Genomic DNA, 19,288 nt, shown 5'->3' on the forward strand with positions numbered 1-19,288 from the left:
TTCCAATTCCAAAGAAAAGCAATGCCAAAGAATGCTCAAACTACCACACAATTGCACTCATCTCACATGCTAGTAAAGAAATGCTCAAAATTCTCCAAGCCAGGCTTCAAGCAATATGTGAACCGTGAACTTCCAGCTGTTCAAGCTGGTTTTAGAAAAGGCAGAGGAACCTGAGATCAAATTGCCAACATCCACTGGATCATCGAAAAAGCAAGAGAGTTCCAGAAAAACATCTACTTCTGCTTTATTGACTATGCCAAAGCCTTTGACTCTGTGGATCACAATAAACTGTGGAAAATTCTGAAAGAGATGGGAATACCAGACCACCTGACCTGCCTCCGGAGAAACCTGTATGCATGTCAGGAAGCAACAGTTAGAACTGGACATGGAAGAACAGACTGGTTCCAAATAGGAAAAGGAGTACATCAAGGCTGTATATTGTCACCCTGCTTATTTAACTTGCATGCAGAGTACATCATGAGAAACACTGGGCTGGTGGAAGCACAAGCTGGAATCAAGATTGCCGGGAGAAATATCAATAACCTCAGATATGCAGATGACACCACCCTTATGGCAGAAAGTGAAGAGGAACTAAAGAGCCTCCTGATGAAAGTGAAAGTGGAGAGTGAAAAAGTTGGCTTAAAGCTCAACATTCAGAAAACAAAGATCATGGCATCCCGTCCCATCACTTCATGGCAAATAGATGGGAAACAGTGGAAACAGTGTCAGACTTTATTTTTCTGGGCTCCAAAATCACTGCAGATGGTGACTGCAGCCATGAAATTAAAAGACACTTACTCCTTGGAAGGAAAGTTATGACCAACCTAGATAGCATATTCAAAAGCAGAGACATTACTTTGCCAACAAAGGTCCGTCTAGTCAAGGCTATGGTTTTTCCAGTAGTCATGTATGGATGTGAGAGTTGGACTGTGAAGAAAGCTGAGCACCAAAGAATTGATGCTTTTGAACTGTGGTGTTGGAGAAGACTCTTGAGAGTTCCTTGGACTGCAAAGAGATCCAACCAGTCCATTCTAAAGGAGATCAGTCCTGGGTGTTCTTTGGAAGGAATGATGCTAAAGCTGAAACTCCAATACTTTGGCTACCTCATGAGAAGAGTTGACTCATTGGAAAAGCCTCTGATGCTGGGAGGGATTGGTCGGCAGGAAGAGAAGGGGACGACAGAGGATGAGATGGCTGGATGGCATCACCGGCTCGATGGACCTGAGTTTGAGCGAACTCTGGGAGTTGGTGATGGACAGGGAGGCCTGGTGTGCTGCAATTCATGGGGTCGCAAAGAGTCGGACACGACTGAGCAACTGAACTGAACTGAACTGAAAGTGAGGGAGGAAAAAAAGTTTGCATACTACTTCAAGAGATTCACTGAAATTCTTAATATCCCCCACAGACCACTATGCTAAAACAAGAGATTCTCAAAGGCAAGAGTCATGTCTTCCTCTCAGGCACAATGTTGTTTTAATAAAAAAATAAATGATTAGGAAGAAGTGAATGACTGCTAATCATTGCTACCATTTATTACTACCCACATCTATTTTGTTGAGTACTTACCATGTGTCTAAATCATAATTTCATTACCAGATAAGTATTATTATCCCATTTTACAGATGGGGAAACTGAGATTAAGTACAATTGCGTAACTTTAATTGTAACAAAGTCAAACAGCTACTATCAGAACTAGCATAGGATATTAGGTTTCTGACTCCAAAGCCTGTAATTTTCCCCTATTCTACACCCTCTCTCCCTTAAATGAAGGTGTTGCTGCTGCTAAGTTGCTTCAGTCATGTCCGACTCTGTGCAACCCCAAAGACGGCAGCCCATCAGGCTCCCCTGTCCCCAGGATTCTCCAGGCAAGAACACTGGAATGGGTTGCCATTTCCTTCTCCAATGCATGAAAGTGAAAAGCGAAAGTGAAGTCACTCAGTCGTGTCCGACTCTTAGCGACCCCATGGACTGCAGCCTACCAGGCTCCTCCGTCCATGGGAGTTTCCAGGCAAGAGTACTGGAGTGGGGTGCCACTGCCTTCTCCGAATGAAGGTGTTAGTGCTTAGGAAATCAGGAGGGAAATGTTCATATTTAGGAAAAGTCTCCCAGAGAATGTGAGGTCATGAAGACTGGGATATGAATAGACAGAAGGAAGGGCAAAGTATATAGACAATCCTAAAAATGACAATTAAATCAGATACCAAAAGACTCTGTAAACATGTGTACAATATTCTTAACCTAATGTTGGCCACAATAAAAGAGCAGTCACAGGGGCTCTGGCTGGCTCCCCCACCACTGGCCACCATACCTTGGTCAGTAATTTTCCCCTCTCTGGAGTTAGAGCCAATGACTCTAAGATCCCTCCAGGGCCAAGGTCTATCAACCACGACAAACAGAACAGAAATCAGAGTGAACAGAACGTACTCTTAAATGGGTCAGTCACTTTATACAGAAGAGGTATTGGATGGGAAGAGAGATCTAGATAAGACTGATCTTTCCCCACTTTAAATGTTCAGATTTCTGAGTCTCCACAACAGCTATGAATTTAATTATCTAAAAGCCAACCCTTTTTAAGGCTGGACAACTGTCTGGAAGACAACCAAATTATGGCATGAACTCTTCCTTTCAGCTCTGGGAAATGCGTTCCTCTTCCCTACAATGCTCAGCATTATTTATCAGGACAAAAGTAATCTATTTTGGGACTGTATCCACAAATACTCTCTCTCCCCAGTCAGCAAAGAAAGAGCAGCTCCAGCTCTGGAGCAAATGGAAGAGGAGGCCAGTGATTCTAGTGAATGAATGAATGAGGACCTAGATGTCTCAGCAGGTAACAAAAACACTTGTCCCATAAGCTTGGGAGTCAGGAACCAGGAAAGGACTACACAGCGACTTAAGAACCAGTCATGGGGCAAAATCTATAGTGTGTGAGTAGCTTCAGACACCAGAGTCCTGGGGTGTGTGGTGACAGTAGTGGGTAAGGGTCCCATGAGGCAAGCACCTGAGAGCTGTTCTATGAGTATTAACAGAATATATCTGTATACTAACAAATATTACCTAAAATAGCATTGTTACTATCACTTACAGAGTAATCCTTTGTTCTAAGCACTTGGCTCAATTTTTCATCAATCCTCTAATAGAAGCATCAAAATAATTGCCTCTTTTTATAGAGGAAAAATATAATTTATATAATGGTGTCCTTTTCATTATAGGGGACTGGAATGCAAAAGTAGGAAGTCAAGCAACACCTGGAGTAACAGGCAAATTTGGCCTTGGGGTACAGAATGAAGCAGGGGAAAGGCTAATAGAGTTCTGCCAAGAGAATGCATAGGTCATAGTAAACACCCTCTTCCAACAACACAAGAGAACACTCTACACATGGACATCACCAGATGGTCAACACCAAAATCAGACTGATTATATTCTTTGCAGCCAAAGATGGAGAAGCTCTATACAGCCAGCAAAAACAAGACTGGGAGCTGACTGTGGCTCAGATCATGAACTCCTTATCACCAAATTCAGACTTAAATTGAAGAAAGTAGGGAAAACCACTAGGCCATTCAGGTATGACCTAAAACAAATCCCTTATGATTATACAGTGGAAGTGAGAAATAGATTTAAGGGACTAGATCTGATAGACAGAGTGCCTGATGAACTATGGACGGAGGTTCATGACATTCTATAAGAGACAGAGATCAAGACCATCCTCAAGAAAAAGAAATACAAAAAAGCAAAATGGTTGTCTGAGAAGGTCTTACAAACAGTTGTGAAAAGAAGAGAAGTGAAAAGGAAAGATATAAGCATCTGAATGCAGAGTTCCAAAGAATAGCAAGGAGAGATTAGAAAGCCTTCCTCAGTGATCAGTGTAAAGAAATAGAGGAAAACAATAAGAATGGGAAAGACTAGCGATCTCTTCAAGAAAATCAGAGATACAAAAGGAACATTTCATGCAAAGATGGGCACAATAAAAGACAGAAATGGTATGGACCTAACAGAAGCAGAAGATATTAAAAAGAGGTTGCAAAAATACACAGAAGAACTATACAAAGAAATCTTCATGACCCAGATAATCACGATGGTGTGATCACTCACCTAGAGATAGACATCCTGGAATGTGAAGTCAAGTGGGCCTTAGGAAGCATCACTACAAACAAAGCTAGTGCAGGTGATGGAATTCCAGTTGAGCTATTTCAAAGCCTAAAAGATGATGCCGTGAAAGTGCTGCACTCAATATGTCAGCAAATTTAGAAAACTCAGCAGTGGCCACAGGACTGGAAAAGGTCCGTCTTCATTCCAATCCCAAAGAAAGGCAATGCCAAAGAATGCTCAAACTACTGCACAATTGCACTCATCTCACACGCTAGTAAAGAAATGCTCAAAATTCTCCAAGCCAGGCTTCAACAATACGTGAACCGTGAACTTACAGCTGTTCAATGGTTTTAGAAAAGGCAGAGGAACCTGAGATCAAATTGCCAACATCCACCAGATCATCGAAAAAGCAAGAGAGTTCCAGAAAAACATCTACTTCTGCTTTATTGACTATGCCAAAGCCTTTGACTGTGTGGATCACAATAAACTGTGGAAAATTCTGAAAGAGATGGGAATACCAGACCACCTGACCTGCCTCCTGAGAAACCTGTATGCAGGTCAGGAAGCAACAGTTAGAACTGGACATGGAACAACAGACTGGTTCCAAATAGGAAAAGGAGTATGTCAAGGCTGTATATTGTCACCCTGCTTATTTAACTTGTATGCAGAGTACATCATGAGAAATGCTGGGCTGGAGGAAGCACAAGCTGGAATCAAGATTGCTGGGAGAAATATCAATAACCTTAGACATGCAGATGACACCACCCTTATGGCAGAAAGTAAAGAAGAACTAAAGAGCCTCCTGATGAAAATGAAAGAGGAGAGTGAAAAAGTTGGTTTAAAACTCAACACTCAGGAAACAAAGATTATGGCATCTGGTCCCATCATTTCATGTTAAATAGATGGGGAAACAGTGGAAACAGTGAGAGACTTTATTTTTTGGGGCTCCAAAATCACTACAGATGGTGACTGCAGCCATGAAATTAAAAGACACTTACTCCTTGGAAGGAAAGTTATGACCAACCTAGACAGCATATTAAAAAGCAGAGCTGTTACTTTGTCAACAAAGGTCCGCCTAGTCAAGGCTATGGTTTTTCCAGTAGTCACGTATGGATGTGAGAGTTGGACTGTAAAGAAAGCTGGTCGCTGAAGAATTGATGCTTTTGAACTGTGGTGTTGGAAAAGACTCTTGAGAGTCCCTTGGACTGCAAGGAGATCCAACCAGTCCATCCTAAAGGAAATCAGTCCTGTATATTCATTGAAAGGACTGATGCTGAAGCTGAAACTCCAATACTTTGGCCACCTGATGCGAAGAGCTGACTCATTTGAAAAAACCCTGATGCTGGGAAAGATTGAAGGTGGGAGAAGGGGACAACAGAGGATGAATTGATTGGATGGCATCACTGACTCTATGGACATGAGTTTGAGTAAACTCCGGGAGTTGGTGATGGACAGGGAGGCCTGGCGTGCTGCGGTTCATGGGGTCGCAAAGAGATGGACACGACTGAGTGACTGAACTGAACTGTAATGATAGAAGAAAAAAATAAAAGCTTTTAAGTTGCCAAAGTTTTAGGTTTGCTAAGTCATGCCAAGAATTCAAACCAAGTCTAACTCCAAAGTCCATGTTTTTCATTCTGGGGTGTGTGTGTGTATGTGTGTGTGTGTGTGTATACACGAGTGCTCAGTTGCTCAGTGGTGTCTGACTCTTTGCAACCCCATGGACTATAGCTCACCAGGCTCCTCTGTCTATGAGATTTTCCAGGCTAAAATACTGGAGCAGGTTGCCATTTCCTACTCCAGGGGATCTTCCTGACGCAGGAACTGAACTCATGTCTCTTGTGTTTCCTGCACTGGCAGGCAGATTCTTCACCACTGCACTACCAGGGAAGCCCATTCTGCCATACTAGCTCTCAAAAATACAATAGCAATTAACAGCAGCAAAATTCATATAATAATAGCCTAAACAGTTCTACCATTTTTTGAGTACTTGCTATACGCCAAACATCATTTCCATTAACCCTCACAACCATTCTATGAAGCAGGTATTTATACCCCCATTTTACTGTGAGGAAACCAAAGCTCAGAAAGATGAATTAACATACCTGATGCACATAGCTAGTAAGAGATGTTTGAACTGACCTTTTCCTAAGTTCTTTCAAAATTGCTTTTGTTCGTAGTTTTTCCTTTGGCCATTCTTCTGAATATGTATAACATAGTGACTATCAAAGACTGTCTTTGCCCTGAGTCATTATAGCAGTTAGAAATACAAATTAGAGATTCACACAGACCTGGGTTTGAATATCAGCTCCTCTGTGTTACTAGCTGTATGATCTTTGGCAAGTCTCAAAAAATATTTGGCCTCACATACTATATGATTTCATTTATATGAAAAGAGCCAACTCGTTAGAAAAGACCCTGATGATGGGAAAGATTGAAGGCAAAAGAAGAAAGGGACGGCAGAGGATAAGATAGCTAGATATGATCACTGACTCAGTGGATATGAATCTGAACAAATCTAGAGACAGGGGAAGACAGAGGCTGGCCTGCTACAGTCCATGAGACTTCAAAGAGTCAAACTTGACTTAGTGATGAACAATATCAGCAACTTTAGGCCAAGTATATTGTAGGCTGGGTACCTACAGACATGAAGAAAATACAACTGCCCACCCACAATCTTTCTAATGAGGAAAGCAGATGTGCAAATTACTTATTATATTGCAATGAGATCAGTATAATGGGCTGCATAGGTCACAAAGAAATGAAGGACTGACAGCTGGGAAGATCAAGGAAGGTTCTCATTCCTCATTTCACACATGAAGGAAACCAAGATTATTATCAAATTAGGGAGATGTAAAATACTCAGAAAAGGAAAGGCAGTGGGGTTTTAGGAGGGATAGAAAATCTAGGCTCCAATCTCAGTATTACCACAAAAGAGACTATTGACCTATAAGCAAGGCATTCATTCATACAGGCATTTGGTAAAGCATTTGAGAACTATTATGTATCAGGTATTGTACCAGTAGTTTCCATCTCTTTATTTGTTGTGCCTGCCAAGATTATCTCATAGCGAGATAAAATGAAATTATGAAAATGAAAGCAGTTCATTAGCTGCAGAATAATGTTAACATTCCTATTTGTATAGTTCTTCACACAAAATACTCTTACCGACATTATTTTCTATAATTTTTATAATTCCATATGATGGGCATTATCACTTGCATTTTACATATAAGAAACTGAAGCAGAGAGGCCAAATTACCTGCCTAAGGCCACACAGCTAGCAAGAGGTAGAACACAGCTCTGATGCAAATCCCATAAATGTAAAGTATTAACTAACACTTCAAACAGACAAATACAAGACTGCATATGATTAAGTGCCAAAAGATAATACCAGCTAAGAGTTCAAAAAATAAACAAGCACTTTGGCTAGAATGGTCTGAAAGGTTTTAAGGAAAAGATGAGATCTGAGCTGCACTTTGAAAAATGGAGCATTTGGAGGTGGTGAAAAAGTAAGGGCATTCTGAGAAAGCTCCTGGAGATCAAAGATTAGGAATTCAGTATTGGGTAAATAAAGAGGACACTACCTGGTCAAAAGCGACAGGTCAGAATAGAAGAGGGAAATCAGTAACAAAGGAAATCTAGAAGGGAAAAGTGACATCAGACTCAGAGGGGCCCTATATAATCTTATACCTTAAGGTGATAGCCTATGACAGATTTCCATGGGTTCTTCAGGAGTATGTGTGTTGTGTGCTTTGCTTAGTCGCTCAGTCGTGTCCAACTCTCTGCTACTCCATGGACTGCAGCCCGCCAGGCTCCTCTGTCCATGGGGGCAGAATGGCTAAAAACAGTACACCTTGAACAATGATCGCTCCCTTTCAGCAGCATTCCTCAGATTCAAAGCTTTTAGAGTAGGAGCTTGGAGTCACCAATCTGACCGTTTTTAACAATTAAATTTAGAAACTTTCCAGTTTTTTTTTTCTTCCTATAATTCTTTTCACCAGATCTAGTCAAATTCTCACAATGTGGCTAAAGTGAACAACTGAGAGTTATTTCGTTAAGAATAAAGTGAGGTTTGGGATCTTAAGGAAACAAAACTAGAGACATTCAGGGGCTGCCCCAAAGTAGGACTAGTAGATCTGTGAGCGACAGTGATCATGTTGATTTATGTATCATGGAGGTATAGCCTCCAAATTAATTCCTCAAATAAAATTTTAACATAAATTGCTAAAAAAACAAAGTCATTATTCTAAATAGTATGATACAACTGAAAAAGCACAATTTTAATCTGTTAAGAGTACAAAGGAAAGCAAAGGAATGCTTTATGGTGGTTCATACGGTTTCACTGCAGTCACGTAACTAAGGGTTTGTAAGTCAAAACGTTCTTTTTATTATTACGCTTCCCTATCGCCAAGTAGCTTCCCTGCTAGCTCAGGTAGTAAAGCCTCTGCTTGCAATGCGGGAGACCTGGGTTTGATCCCTGGGTCGGGAAGATCCCCTGGAGAAGGAAATAGCAACCCACTCCAGTACTCTTGCCTGGAAAATTCCATGGATGGAGGAGCCTGGTAGGCTACAGTCCGTGGAATTGCAGAGTCGGACACGACTGAGCAACTTCACTGATCGCCAAGTAGCCTCACATGCCAATCTGTTCAGCGAGTCAAAACGGTATTCTTAGAAAAAAATCTGGAAGTTAATGACTTAAAGCAAAAATAAAATGACCTGCTCAAGGTCATAGATACTATCCGGACCTATACGGGTGATTGCCATTGCAGGTCTCCTATCTTTCCAGGCCAGTGTGCGGCGAGGATAGCACGGAGGGGGCGTGGCGCGCGGGTTACTGCAGCCGAATCCTCCCCGGAAGAGAGGAGAAAGCGCAACCCTTTGACAGGGCGCCGCACGTGCTGCCGGGAAGAGGTTGTTTTTGCCCGAGTCTCTTACCCGGATGTCGGCAGCCGCGTTATGGCCCCGCCGCCCCCTCCCAGCTCCGCTCTCCTCACCACCTCTCCCGTGCCCAGCTTGGATAGACTGCGTTACCTTAACTAATGCTCCGTTCATCCTTGGCGGCAGCGCGGCCCGTACTTCTGCCAGATGAAGATGGGCTCAACAAGCCGCGACCCCAGGGTGTCTGAAAACACTGACGGAACGGCCTCGATCCAGTCCGGCAACAATATCCGACCGAGACTCACTCAACTCCCGCAGAACCTTGGTTCCGGCAGCTTCTGAGACTCAGTGTCTAGAAATCTTCTCAGTCTCCGTTCTTATTACAGCTCAAATGTCACTTTCACTGCCATCTCTGTTTTGCCCCAGTAATTTGCAGACAATTCGGCTATTTGATCTGCCATACTATATATTATCGGTTTCCCTGATAGCTCAGTTGGTAAATAATCCGCCTGCAATGCAGGAGAACCCGGTTCGATTCCTGGGTCGGAAAGATCCGCTGGAGAAGGGAAAGGCTACCCACTTCAGTATTCTTGGGCTTCCCTTGTGGCTCAGCTGGTGAAGAATACGCCTGCAGTGCGGGAGACGTGGGTTCGATCCCCCTCGGTTCGATCCCTGGGTTGGGAAGATCCCCTGGAGAAGGGAACAGCTACCCACTCCAGGATTCTGGCCTGGAGAATTCCATGGACTATATAGTCCATGAGGTCTCAAAAAAGTCGGACACGACTGGTCGACTTTCACTTAACTCACTATATATTAATTATTTGTTAATTTCTCTTTCCCGTGTTTAATTGAGAATTTCTCACAGGTAACACTAGAGGTAAAGAATCTGCCTGTCATTGCAGAAGGCGCGAGAGACGCGGTTCTATACCTGGGTGGGGAAGATCCCCCGGAGAAGGGAATGGCAACCCATTCTAGTATTCTTGCCCAGAAAATCCCATGGACAGAAGAGCCTGGCAGGCTACAGTCCTTGGGGCTGCGGAGAGTCGGACACGACTGAACAACTAAGCCGCAGCAGGGACTGAAATCCTGCCTGATTAATTCATTCCAGGGTCTAGTACAGGACATGGAAATCTGACTTCCAACCTCTATTTAAAAGCTGAATGACCCTAAGTGAGCCTTCCTGACATTCAGTTGCCTCATAATAATTGATAATAGCTATTTTTTAGTGCGTGACCACTGTGTGCAGCGCATTATGCTCGGAGCATCAATTTATTCCTTATAACCAGCCTATTAGTGAGATATTATCACTGGATTTTACATATAAGGATTTTACAAGAGGTTAAAAAGGCTTGTCTAGGGCCAACCAACCGAGGCAGAACTGAGTTTCAAACTGTCTCCTTTATGCAAAGTGTTTCCCTCTGACAGACACCTTCTCACGAGATAATGTCACAGCACACATTCATTTACTTATTTACATACATCAACCATTTACTTAGTATGACTTTGTGCCAATCCATTCCTTGAACATTGGAAAAACAGAGATGAGTATTATACAGTACCTGCCCTCAAGTGAGAGCTTCCCAGAGGGCGCAGTGGTAAAGAATCTGACTGCTAACGCAGGAGGTGCAAGAGACGCGGGTTCGATACCTGGGTGGGGAAGATGCTGTAGCGTAGGAAATGGCAACCCACGCCAGTATTCTTGCCTGGAAAATTCCACGGACAGAGCAGCCTGAAAGACTACAGTCCACAGTGTCACAAAGAGTAGGATGCAACTGAGTATCCTCCTCTTGTAGAGATTAGTGAGCTTCCTTGGTGGCTCAGTGGTAAAGAACCCACCTACCAAAGTAGGAGAGGCAGCTTCAGTCCTTAAGTGGCTGATAGAGGATTGCATCAGACTAACAGTTTTCTGTGCAGCAAACAAAACAACAGAGTGAAGAGACAACCTACAGAATGGGAGAAAATGTTTCCAAATAATACATCTGATAGGGAGCTAATATCTAAAGTGTATGTGTGTGTATATATATATATGGACTCAACTTGATAGCAAGAAACCTGGTTTGAAATTTGACAAAGGATCTGAAGAGACATTTCTCAGAAGATGTACAAATGGTCAACAGGTATATGAAAAGAGGCTCAACATCACTATCATCAGCAAAATGCAAATTATAACCACAAGGAGATACCTCACACCTGAGTGAATGGCTATTATCAAAGAAATAAAAAAATAAGTGTCTGTGAGGATGTTGAGAAAAGGGAACCCTTGCACGTCGTTGGTGGAAATGTAAATTGTTATGGCTATTATAGAAAACAGTAAAAACAATATATGTATAATGGGATATTACAACAGCATTTAAAAAGAAGGAAATCCTGTCATTTATGATATGGATGAACCTGAAGGACATTATGTTGAATGAAATAAGCCAGGCACAGAAAGACAAATACTCCATGATCTCACTTATGTGGAATGTAGAACAATCAAATTCGTAGAAACAGTATAGAATGGTGGTTACCAGGGGTTGGGGTAGTGGGGATGAAGAGGAGAAATGAGGAGATGTTAGTCAAAGGGTACAAATTTCCAGTTATGTAGGACGAATAAATCTAGAGATCTGATGTACAGCATGATGACTATAGTTGTTAACACTGTACTGAATACTGGAAATGTGCTAGGAGTATTTCAGGTGCTCTCATCACAAAAAAAGCTATGTGAAGAGATGATATATTAACTAGCTTGACTGTAGTAATCAATTCACTAGGTATACATATATTAAATTATATTTTATAATTTTTAAGTGGCTTGTAGAGATTAGTGAACTTCCCTGGTGACTCAGTGGTAAAGAACCCACCTGCCAAAGTAGGAGAGGCAGCTTCAGTCCTTGGAAGTCCTTGGAAGGACCTTCCTTCCTATCAGGAAGATCCCCTGGAGAAGGAAATGGCAACCCACTCCAGTATTCTTGCCTTGAAAATTCTATGGACAGAGAAGGCTGGCAGGCTACAGTCTATGGGGTCGCAAAGGTGTCGGACAAGACTTAGCAACTCAACAATAACATAGAGATTAGTAGGGAGGCCAAGTTGTAAACAGACAGTTATAAAGCAATAAGGAATTCCACTTACAGAGATATACACATAAACTCTGTACATGAAGGGAGTGCATGGTCACAAAGTCAACATCAAGTGAAATAACCAATATGCAGTCATTTTTATTGTTATTATTACTTTGCTTCTGTCTTTGTTATAATTCTTTTTGTTCTTAGCAAGTAAAAGATGTAAAAACTGGTAAATATGAATGGGTCTTCAGTAAGTCAGAGTTTGCTTTATTGTCAGAAACCCTGACAAGGTACCTTATCCTACTGCTTTATCAGTCCTTCCTATGCTGAAATTCTAAGGAGTTACAAAGGGCTATTGTAGGTAGTTGCTCAGCAGCATGTGGGATCTTCCCTGACCAGGAATCAAACCAGCGTTCCTTACATTGCAAGGCGGATTCTTAACCACTGGAACACCAGGGAACCCCAGAAGTGAGCTTTCAAATAGGAAACAAAACACTTTAAGTTCTTAGTTTGTATAAGGTCAGATCTCTTCAGGTATGTTTATTTGATTCTCCCAATAATGCTGAGAAGCTGGGCATCATTATACCCATTACATAGATGAGGAACAGAGGTATGAAGAAGTTACCTAGTTAGCATAAATCACACTATAAGTGATGAGCTGGCTGATTTCATCACCTGGACTCCTTATACTCCATAGAACAGCAACTGCAGGTTTCCAAAAGGGCAGTGTCAGCTGGGGAGGTCCTGTGATTGCTTCCCTTTTAAAATGATTTGACAAATCCCCCTTTTCCTCTCCTCCAAACCACTCAGTGTTGCCATCCGAGTGATGTTTTTAAACAAAATATGACCATATCACTCCTCCGCCCAAGGACATTTTATACTTCCCACACACTCCCTATAGCACTGCTATCCAACAGAACTTCCTGCAAATATATTCATGTACTATAACTGCTCTGTCCAAAATGGTAACTACCAACCACTTGTGGCAATTAAGCCCTTGATATGTGATTAGTGCAACCTGGAAAATCCCATGGACGGAGGAGCCTGGTGGGCTGCAGTCCATGGGGTCGCTAAGAGTCGGACACGACTGAGTGACTTCACTTTTCACTTTCATGTATTGGAGAAGGAAATGGCAACCCCCTCCAGTGTTCTTGCCTGGAGGATCCCAGGGACGGGAGAGCCTGGTGGGCTGCCGCCTATGGGGTCGCACAGAGTCGGACATGACTGAAGTGACTTAGCAGCAGCAGCAGGAATTGGATTTTAATTTTAATTAAAATGTAAAAAGCAACATATGGCTAGTAGCTCCCTGGAGTAGTCTATAGGATCAGGTCTCAGTTCAGTTCAGTCACTTGGTCCTGTTCGACTCTGAGACTACATGGACTGCAGCACGCCAAGCCTTCTTGTCCATCACCAATTCCCGGGGCTTGCTCAAACTCATGTCCATTGAGTAGGTGATGCCATCCAACCATCTCATCCTCTGTCATCCTCTTCTCCTCCCACCTTCAATCTTTCCCAGCATCAGAGTCTTTTCAAATGAGTAGGTTCTTAGCATCAGGCGGCCAAAGTATTGGAGTTTCAGCTTCAGCATCAGTCCTTCCAATGAATATACAGGACTGATTTCCTTTAAGATGGACTGGTTGGGTCTTCTTGCAGTCCAAGGGACCCTCAAGAGTCTTTTCCAACACCACAGTTCAAAAGCATCAATTCTTCAGCAGTCAGCTTTCTTTATAGTCCAACTCTCACATCCTTACATGACTACTGGAAAAACCATAGCTTTGACTAGAACGACCTTTGTTGGCAAAGTAATGTCTCTGCTTTTTAATATGCTGTCTAGGTTGATCATAGCTTTTCTTCCAAGGAGCAAGTGTCTTTTAATTTCATGGCTGCAGTCACCATCTGCAGTGATTTTGGAGTCCCTAAAAATAAAGTCTTTCACTGTTTCCATTGTTTCCCCATCTATTTGACACGAAGTGATGGGACCGGATGCCATGATCCTCGTTTTCTGAATGTTGAGTTTTAGGCCAGCTTTTTCACTCTCCACTTTCACTTTCATCAAGAGGCTCTTTAGTTCTTCTTCACTTTCTGCCATAAGGGTGGTGTCATCTGCATATCTGAGGTTATTGATATTTCTCCTGACAATCTTGATTCCCGCTGGTGCTTCCTCCAGCCCAGCATTTCGCATGATGTACTCTGCTAAGTTGCTTCAGTCGTGTCTGACAGGATGACAATATACAGCCTTGACTACTCCTTTCCCAATTTGGAACAAGTCTGTTTTTTCATGTCCAGTTCTAACTGTTGCTTCTTGACCTGCATACAGATTTTTCAGGAGGCAGGTCAGGTGGTCTGGTATTCCCATCTCTTGGAGAATTTTCTACTGTTTGCTGTGATCCACACAGTCAAAGGCTTTGGCAGAGTCAATAAAGCAGAAGTAGATATTTTTTTGGAACTCTCTTGCTTTTTTGATGATCTAACGGATGTTGGCAATTTGATCTCTGGTTCCTCTGCCTTTTCTAAATCCAGCTTGAACATCTGGAAGTTGACAGTTCACATACTGTTGAAGCTTGGCTTCGAGAATTTTGAGCATTACTTTGTGAGCGCGTGAAATGAGTACAATTGTACGGTAGTTTGAACCTTCTTTGGCATTGCCTTTCTTTGGGATTGGAATGAAAACTGACCTTTTCCAGTCCTGTGGACACTGCTGAGTTTTTCAAATTTGCTGGCATATTGAGTGCGGCACTTTCACAGCATCATCTTTTAGGATTTGAAATAGCTCAACTGGGATTCCATCACCTCCACTAGCTTTGTTCATAGTGATGCTTCCTAAGGCCCACGTAACTTCGTAGTCTGGGATGTCTGGCTCTAGGTGAGTGATCACACCATCGTGGTTGTCTGGGTCATGAAGATTTTTTTGTACAGTTCTTCTGTGTATTCTTGCCACCCCTTCTTAATATCTTCTGCTTTTGTTAGGTCCATACTGCCATTTATTGTGCCCATCTTTGCATGAAGTGTGTCCTTGGTATCTCTAATTTTTTTTGAAGAGATCTCTAGTCTTTCCCATTCTATTGTTTTCCTCTATTTCTTTGCATTGATCACTGAAGAAGGGTTTGTTATCTCTCCTTGCTATTCTTTGGAACTCTGCTTTCAAATGGGTTTATCTTTCCTTTTCTCCTTTGCCTTTAGATTCTCTTCTTTTCTCAGCTATTTGTAAGGCCTCCTCAGACAACCATTTTGCCTTTTTGCATTTCTTTTCCTTGGCTATGGTCTTGATCCCCGCCTCCTGTACAATGTCAGGAACCTCCATCCATAGTTCTTCAGGGACTCTTATCAGATCTGATCCCTTGAATCTATTTGTCACTATCACTGTATAATCATAAGGGATTTGATTTAGGTCATACCTGAATGGTCTAGTGGCTTTCCCTACTTTCTTCAATATAAGTCTGAATTTGGCAGTAAGGAGTTCATGATGAGCCACAGTCTGCTCCTGGTTTTGTCTTTGCTGACTACATGATGCTTTTCCATCTTTGGCTGCAAAGAATATAATCAATCTGAATTTGGTATTGACCATCTGGTGATGTCCATGTGTAGAGTCTTCTCTTGTGTTGTTGGATCCAGATCAGGTCTAAACTCCAGAGTATAAGAATATAACATACCAAGTCCTTCACTCTCTAGAACTTGCCTATCTATCTAGCCTCATTTCTCACTCCTTTCAACACAAATATTACTCCCCAGTCAATAAATTCCTACAATTCCTCAATCATGATATACTCTCTCACACCAACCTGCCTTTGTATCTGCAATTTCCTCTGCTAAAATGACCTTTCTTTACTCATCCTCCTGGAAAATATCTACTCATCTTTCAAGACAGAAGTTGAATGTTACCTTTCCTATTTAGCTTCTTGCATTCATTTCACAGGAATGAAATGAATTATACTCTACTATACTTGTCCAGCCTATTTTTCATGCCCTCAACACAAGGGTATTGTAACTATTTATTCACTTGTATATCTTTCCCACTAGATTGTAAGCATTTTTAAAGGAGTATTTTTTTCCACCTCAAAGATTAACACAGATATTATTTTGTTTATTGGTTTGTACTTTCCAACCCATCTATGTGAACATTATGTAGTTTTATCTCAGATAGGATGATAAGTATGTTTTCTCACTTTGTACATGACAAAACTGAAGGGAAGCAGATAGGTAGCTTGCCTAAGCTTAAACAGTTTGTACATGACAAGGTTGCCAGGAGAAGTATCAACAACCGTAGAAATGGAGATAATACCACTCTAATGGCAGAAAGTGAAGAAGAACTAAAGAGCCTCTTCCTGAGGGTAAAAGAGGAGAGTGAAAGCTGGCATAAAACTCAACATTCAAACAAAACATAAGTTTTAGCTTAAAACTAAGATCATGGCATCCGGTCCCATCACTTCATGGCAAATTGATGGGGGGAAAAGTGGAAGCAGTGACAGATTTTATTTTGGGGGGTTCCAAAATCACTCCGGATGGTGACTGCAGCCATAAAATTAAAAGATGCTTGCTCCTTGGAAGAAAAGCTATGACAAACCTTAGACAACATATTAAAAAGCAGAGACATCACTTTGCCAACAAAGGTCCATGTAGTCAAAGCTATGGTTTTTCCAGTAATCATCTATAAATGTGAGAGGTGGACCAGAAAGAAGGCCAAGCGCCAATGTTTTCAAACTGTGGGGCTGGAGAAGAATGTTGAGAGTCTCTTGGACAGGAAGATCAAACCAGTCAATCCTAAAGGAAATCAACCCTGAATATTCATTGGAAGGACTGATGCTAAAGCTGAGACTCCAATACTTTGGCCACCTGATTTGAAGAGCCAGCTGTTTGGAAAAGAACCTGATGATGGGAAAGATAGAAGGCAAAAGGAGAAGAAGTGGCAGAGGATGAGATGGACATGAATTTGAGCAGACTCCAAGAAATAGTGAAGGACAGGAAGCCTGGCACGCTACACTTCATGGGGTCACACAGAGTCTAACATGACTAAGGAACTGAACAACAGCAGCAAAAACAAGGGACAAAAACAGGATAATGACAATAGATTTTTTTTTTTTTTTTTTGCTCTGAAACTCCCTTTTATGGTCAACAAGAGCAAAAGCAGACTAGAAGCTCTGAGATCTTCTCACTGCCAATCCCAAATCTCAAACCAACACTTGGTGACTTGGCATTTACACGACAAATTAATTTGGCCAGAAGCAACTTAACTGAGGAACTAATAATGATCTTCCCAAATAAGAATGGAGGCTAAATGCACTGAAAGGCCAACTTCTGCTTCAGCTTTGTAAATTTCTCCTCCCTCTCAAGACAGATGTCTCCTAGTCTTTGTCAACTTAATATTATAGAACACGTGTACACCCGTGGTGGATTCATGCTGATGTATGGCAAAACCAATACAATATTGTAAAGTAATTAGCCCCCAATTAAAATAAATAAATTTAAATTTAAAAAATAAAAAAATATTATACTTAGTCCTGTGTAGGATATCCATAAAGGAATATTCTTTATTTTTGTGTATATCCCCAGCATTTGACACAGTTCATAGAACATAATGAAGCTCCTAAAACATTGAATGAAATAATGAATGAGTGAGTATTTAAAGGTTCAACGGTTCTTATGGATTTAGATTTTTCTCCAGATCTTGCACCACACACACACACACACACACAAAACATGGAGAAACTTTTGCCTTTCTGGCTTTATTTTTACAGGCCAGCTGTCTTTAGAAGCTTTTAAAAATACTTCTCCATCCCTCAGCACAACCACATCAGAGAAAGCTTCAGGGAATAAGAGAGGATAAAAGGAGGCCTTTTAGAAGAAGATGTTTGATCTCAGGTTAAACTTCCTTTAAAATAATAATTCTATGGACCTATTATAAAAAGTTTCTCAAAAATGTCAAACAGCTCTAATTTTTGACTTACGTGAAAAGATATGCATTTAAGCTACCTCCAACTGAAACTATTTTAGCTTCAGTAGGACTCTTCTGCTTCTATTTTTTGGTATGATTTTGGTACAAAGAAAATCATACTTGAAAGGGGAAAAAAATAAAATAAAAGGCCAGAAATGGAAGAGAACTGGCTACCTAAAAAAAGCCAGAAAGAAATGGAGCTGACTCTCCTGCCTATACTTTACCTGGAGTTTTCTGCTTGTGCAGGGCTGGGCTGGGCCGAGTGAATGCGAATTACCTAATCCTGAAGACAGGGAGAAAGGATGATGAAACAGGCTGCAAGAGGAAAGCTCTGGTGGTTAGTAGGATCTTAGAAGACCACAAAAAAGGAGAGAGAGGGTGCAAAGAACCTCTCACCAAGCAGCTAGATGTGTAACTCAGTTGAGAATCTCTCTTGAAGCCTGGATCCTGTGTTCAGGTTGGTCCAACCCCGCCTCCAGCCCAGGGATACTGGGAGAGTTCCTGCCGCACACAGCTCCTCTAGATACCTGAGAGGCCATCTTTTCCCACTTCCTCCCATCCCTTTAAGGTTGAGCTGCACAAAACCATTTCTTTAGTCCACACCATGACTCCATATAAGAAAACTCTTTTTTTTCACTTTCAAATATTTTAAACAGACATAAAATTACACTTGAATAAACAGAATTGAAACAAAAAATAACATAGGTTGAAAGAAAAACACTACAAAACTGCACTTTGTTCACTGAATTGTACATATAGGTGATTAATATAGACAATTGCTAATATACCCTTAATTTTCTATCATTCCACGGTCACAAGTAAACAAAAGGTTGGTAATGAAGTAGCAATTTTCTATATTAAATACTACAATAATATTTAATATTTACAAGCAAGAAGCACATTCATCATGTTAAAAACTTTAAATATTGAAAAACTCTTCTTGTGGACTAGGAAGAATCCTTTTGTACTGCTGCTGCCCAAGCCCCAGATATCACATGTGTACTGAAAAATAGAAAAACTGTAATTTCACTCTAGCAAACTGCTCACAGTTTCAAGTGTAATTCTCCTCCCCAGCAACTTGGGATCAGAGACACAAGTGCAGATTTTATAAAATCGTGATGTGAAGGCTCATTTTTAAATAAATTCCTCAGAAAATAATAATACTTCCTTGACCTACTGAGATAGGAGCTTCTAACCTTCATCTCCAATTATCTTGTCCCTGACTTTATTTGAATCCCTCCTCCTCTTTACCTCCACATCTACCTTCCAAGATCCACTTGTACTGTCTCTCATCTGAACTATTGTGCTGGCTTCTTATAGCCTTCAGTCTCATCCCCATTCTGGTTTATTT

At 41.4% G+C, this 19,288-nt stretch overlaps 1 protein-coding gene across 1 annotated transcript in view; it reads right to left on the minus strand.

Annotated features, from left to right (window-relative positions):
* Positions 1–9,271, minus strand: part of MRPL48 (mitochondrial ribosomal protein L48) — a 54,183-nt gene extending 44,912 nt beyond the window's left edge. The window contains exon 1 of the mRNA XM_006073324.4: positions 9,118–9,271. Coding sequence (XP_006073386.1) covers positions 9,118–9,138 — 21 coding nt within the window. The 5' untranslated portion in view covers positions 9,139–9,271. The remainder of the gene's footprint in view (positions 1–9,117) is intronic.
* Positions 9,272–19,288: the final 10,017 nt, after the last annotated feature.

The sequence above is a fragment of the Bubalus bubalis genome, chromosome 16 (assembly GCF_019923935.1).
Source record: "Bubalus bubalis isolate 160015118507 breed Murrah chromosome 16, NDDB_SH_1, whole genome shotgun sequence".
NCBI classification, from domain to species: Eukaryota; Metazoa; Chordata; class Mammalia; order Artiodactyla; family Bovidae; genus Bubalus; species Bubalus bubalis.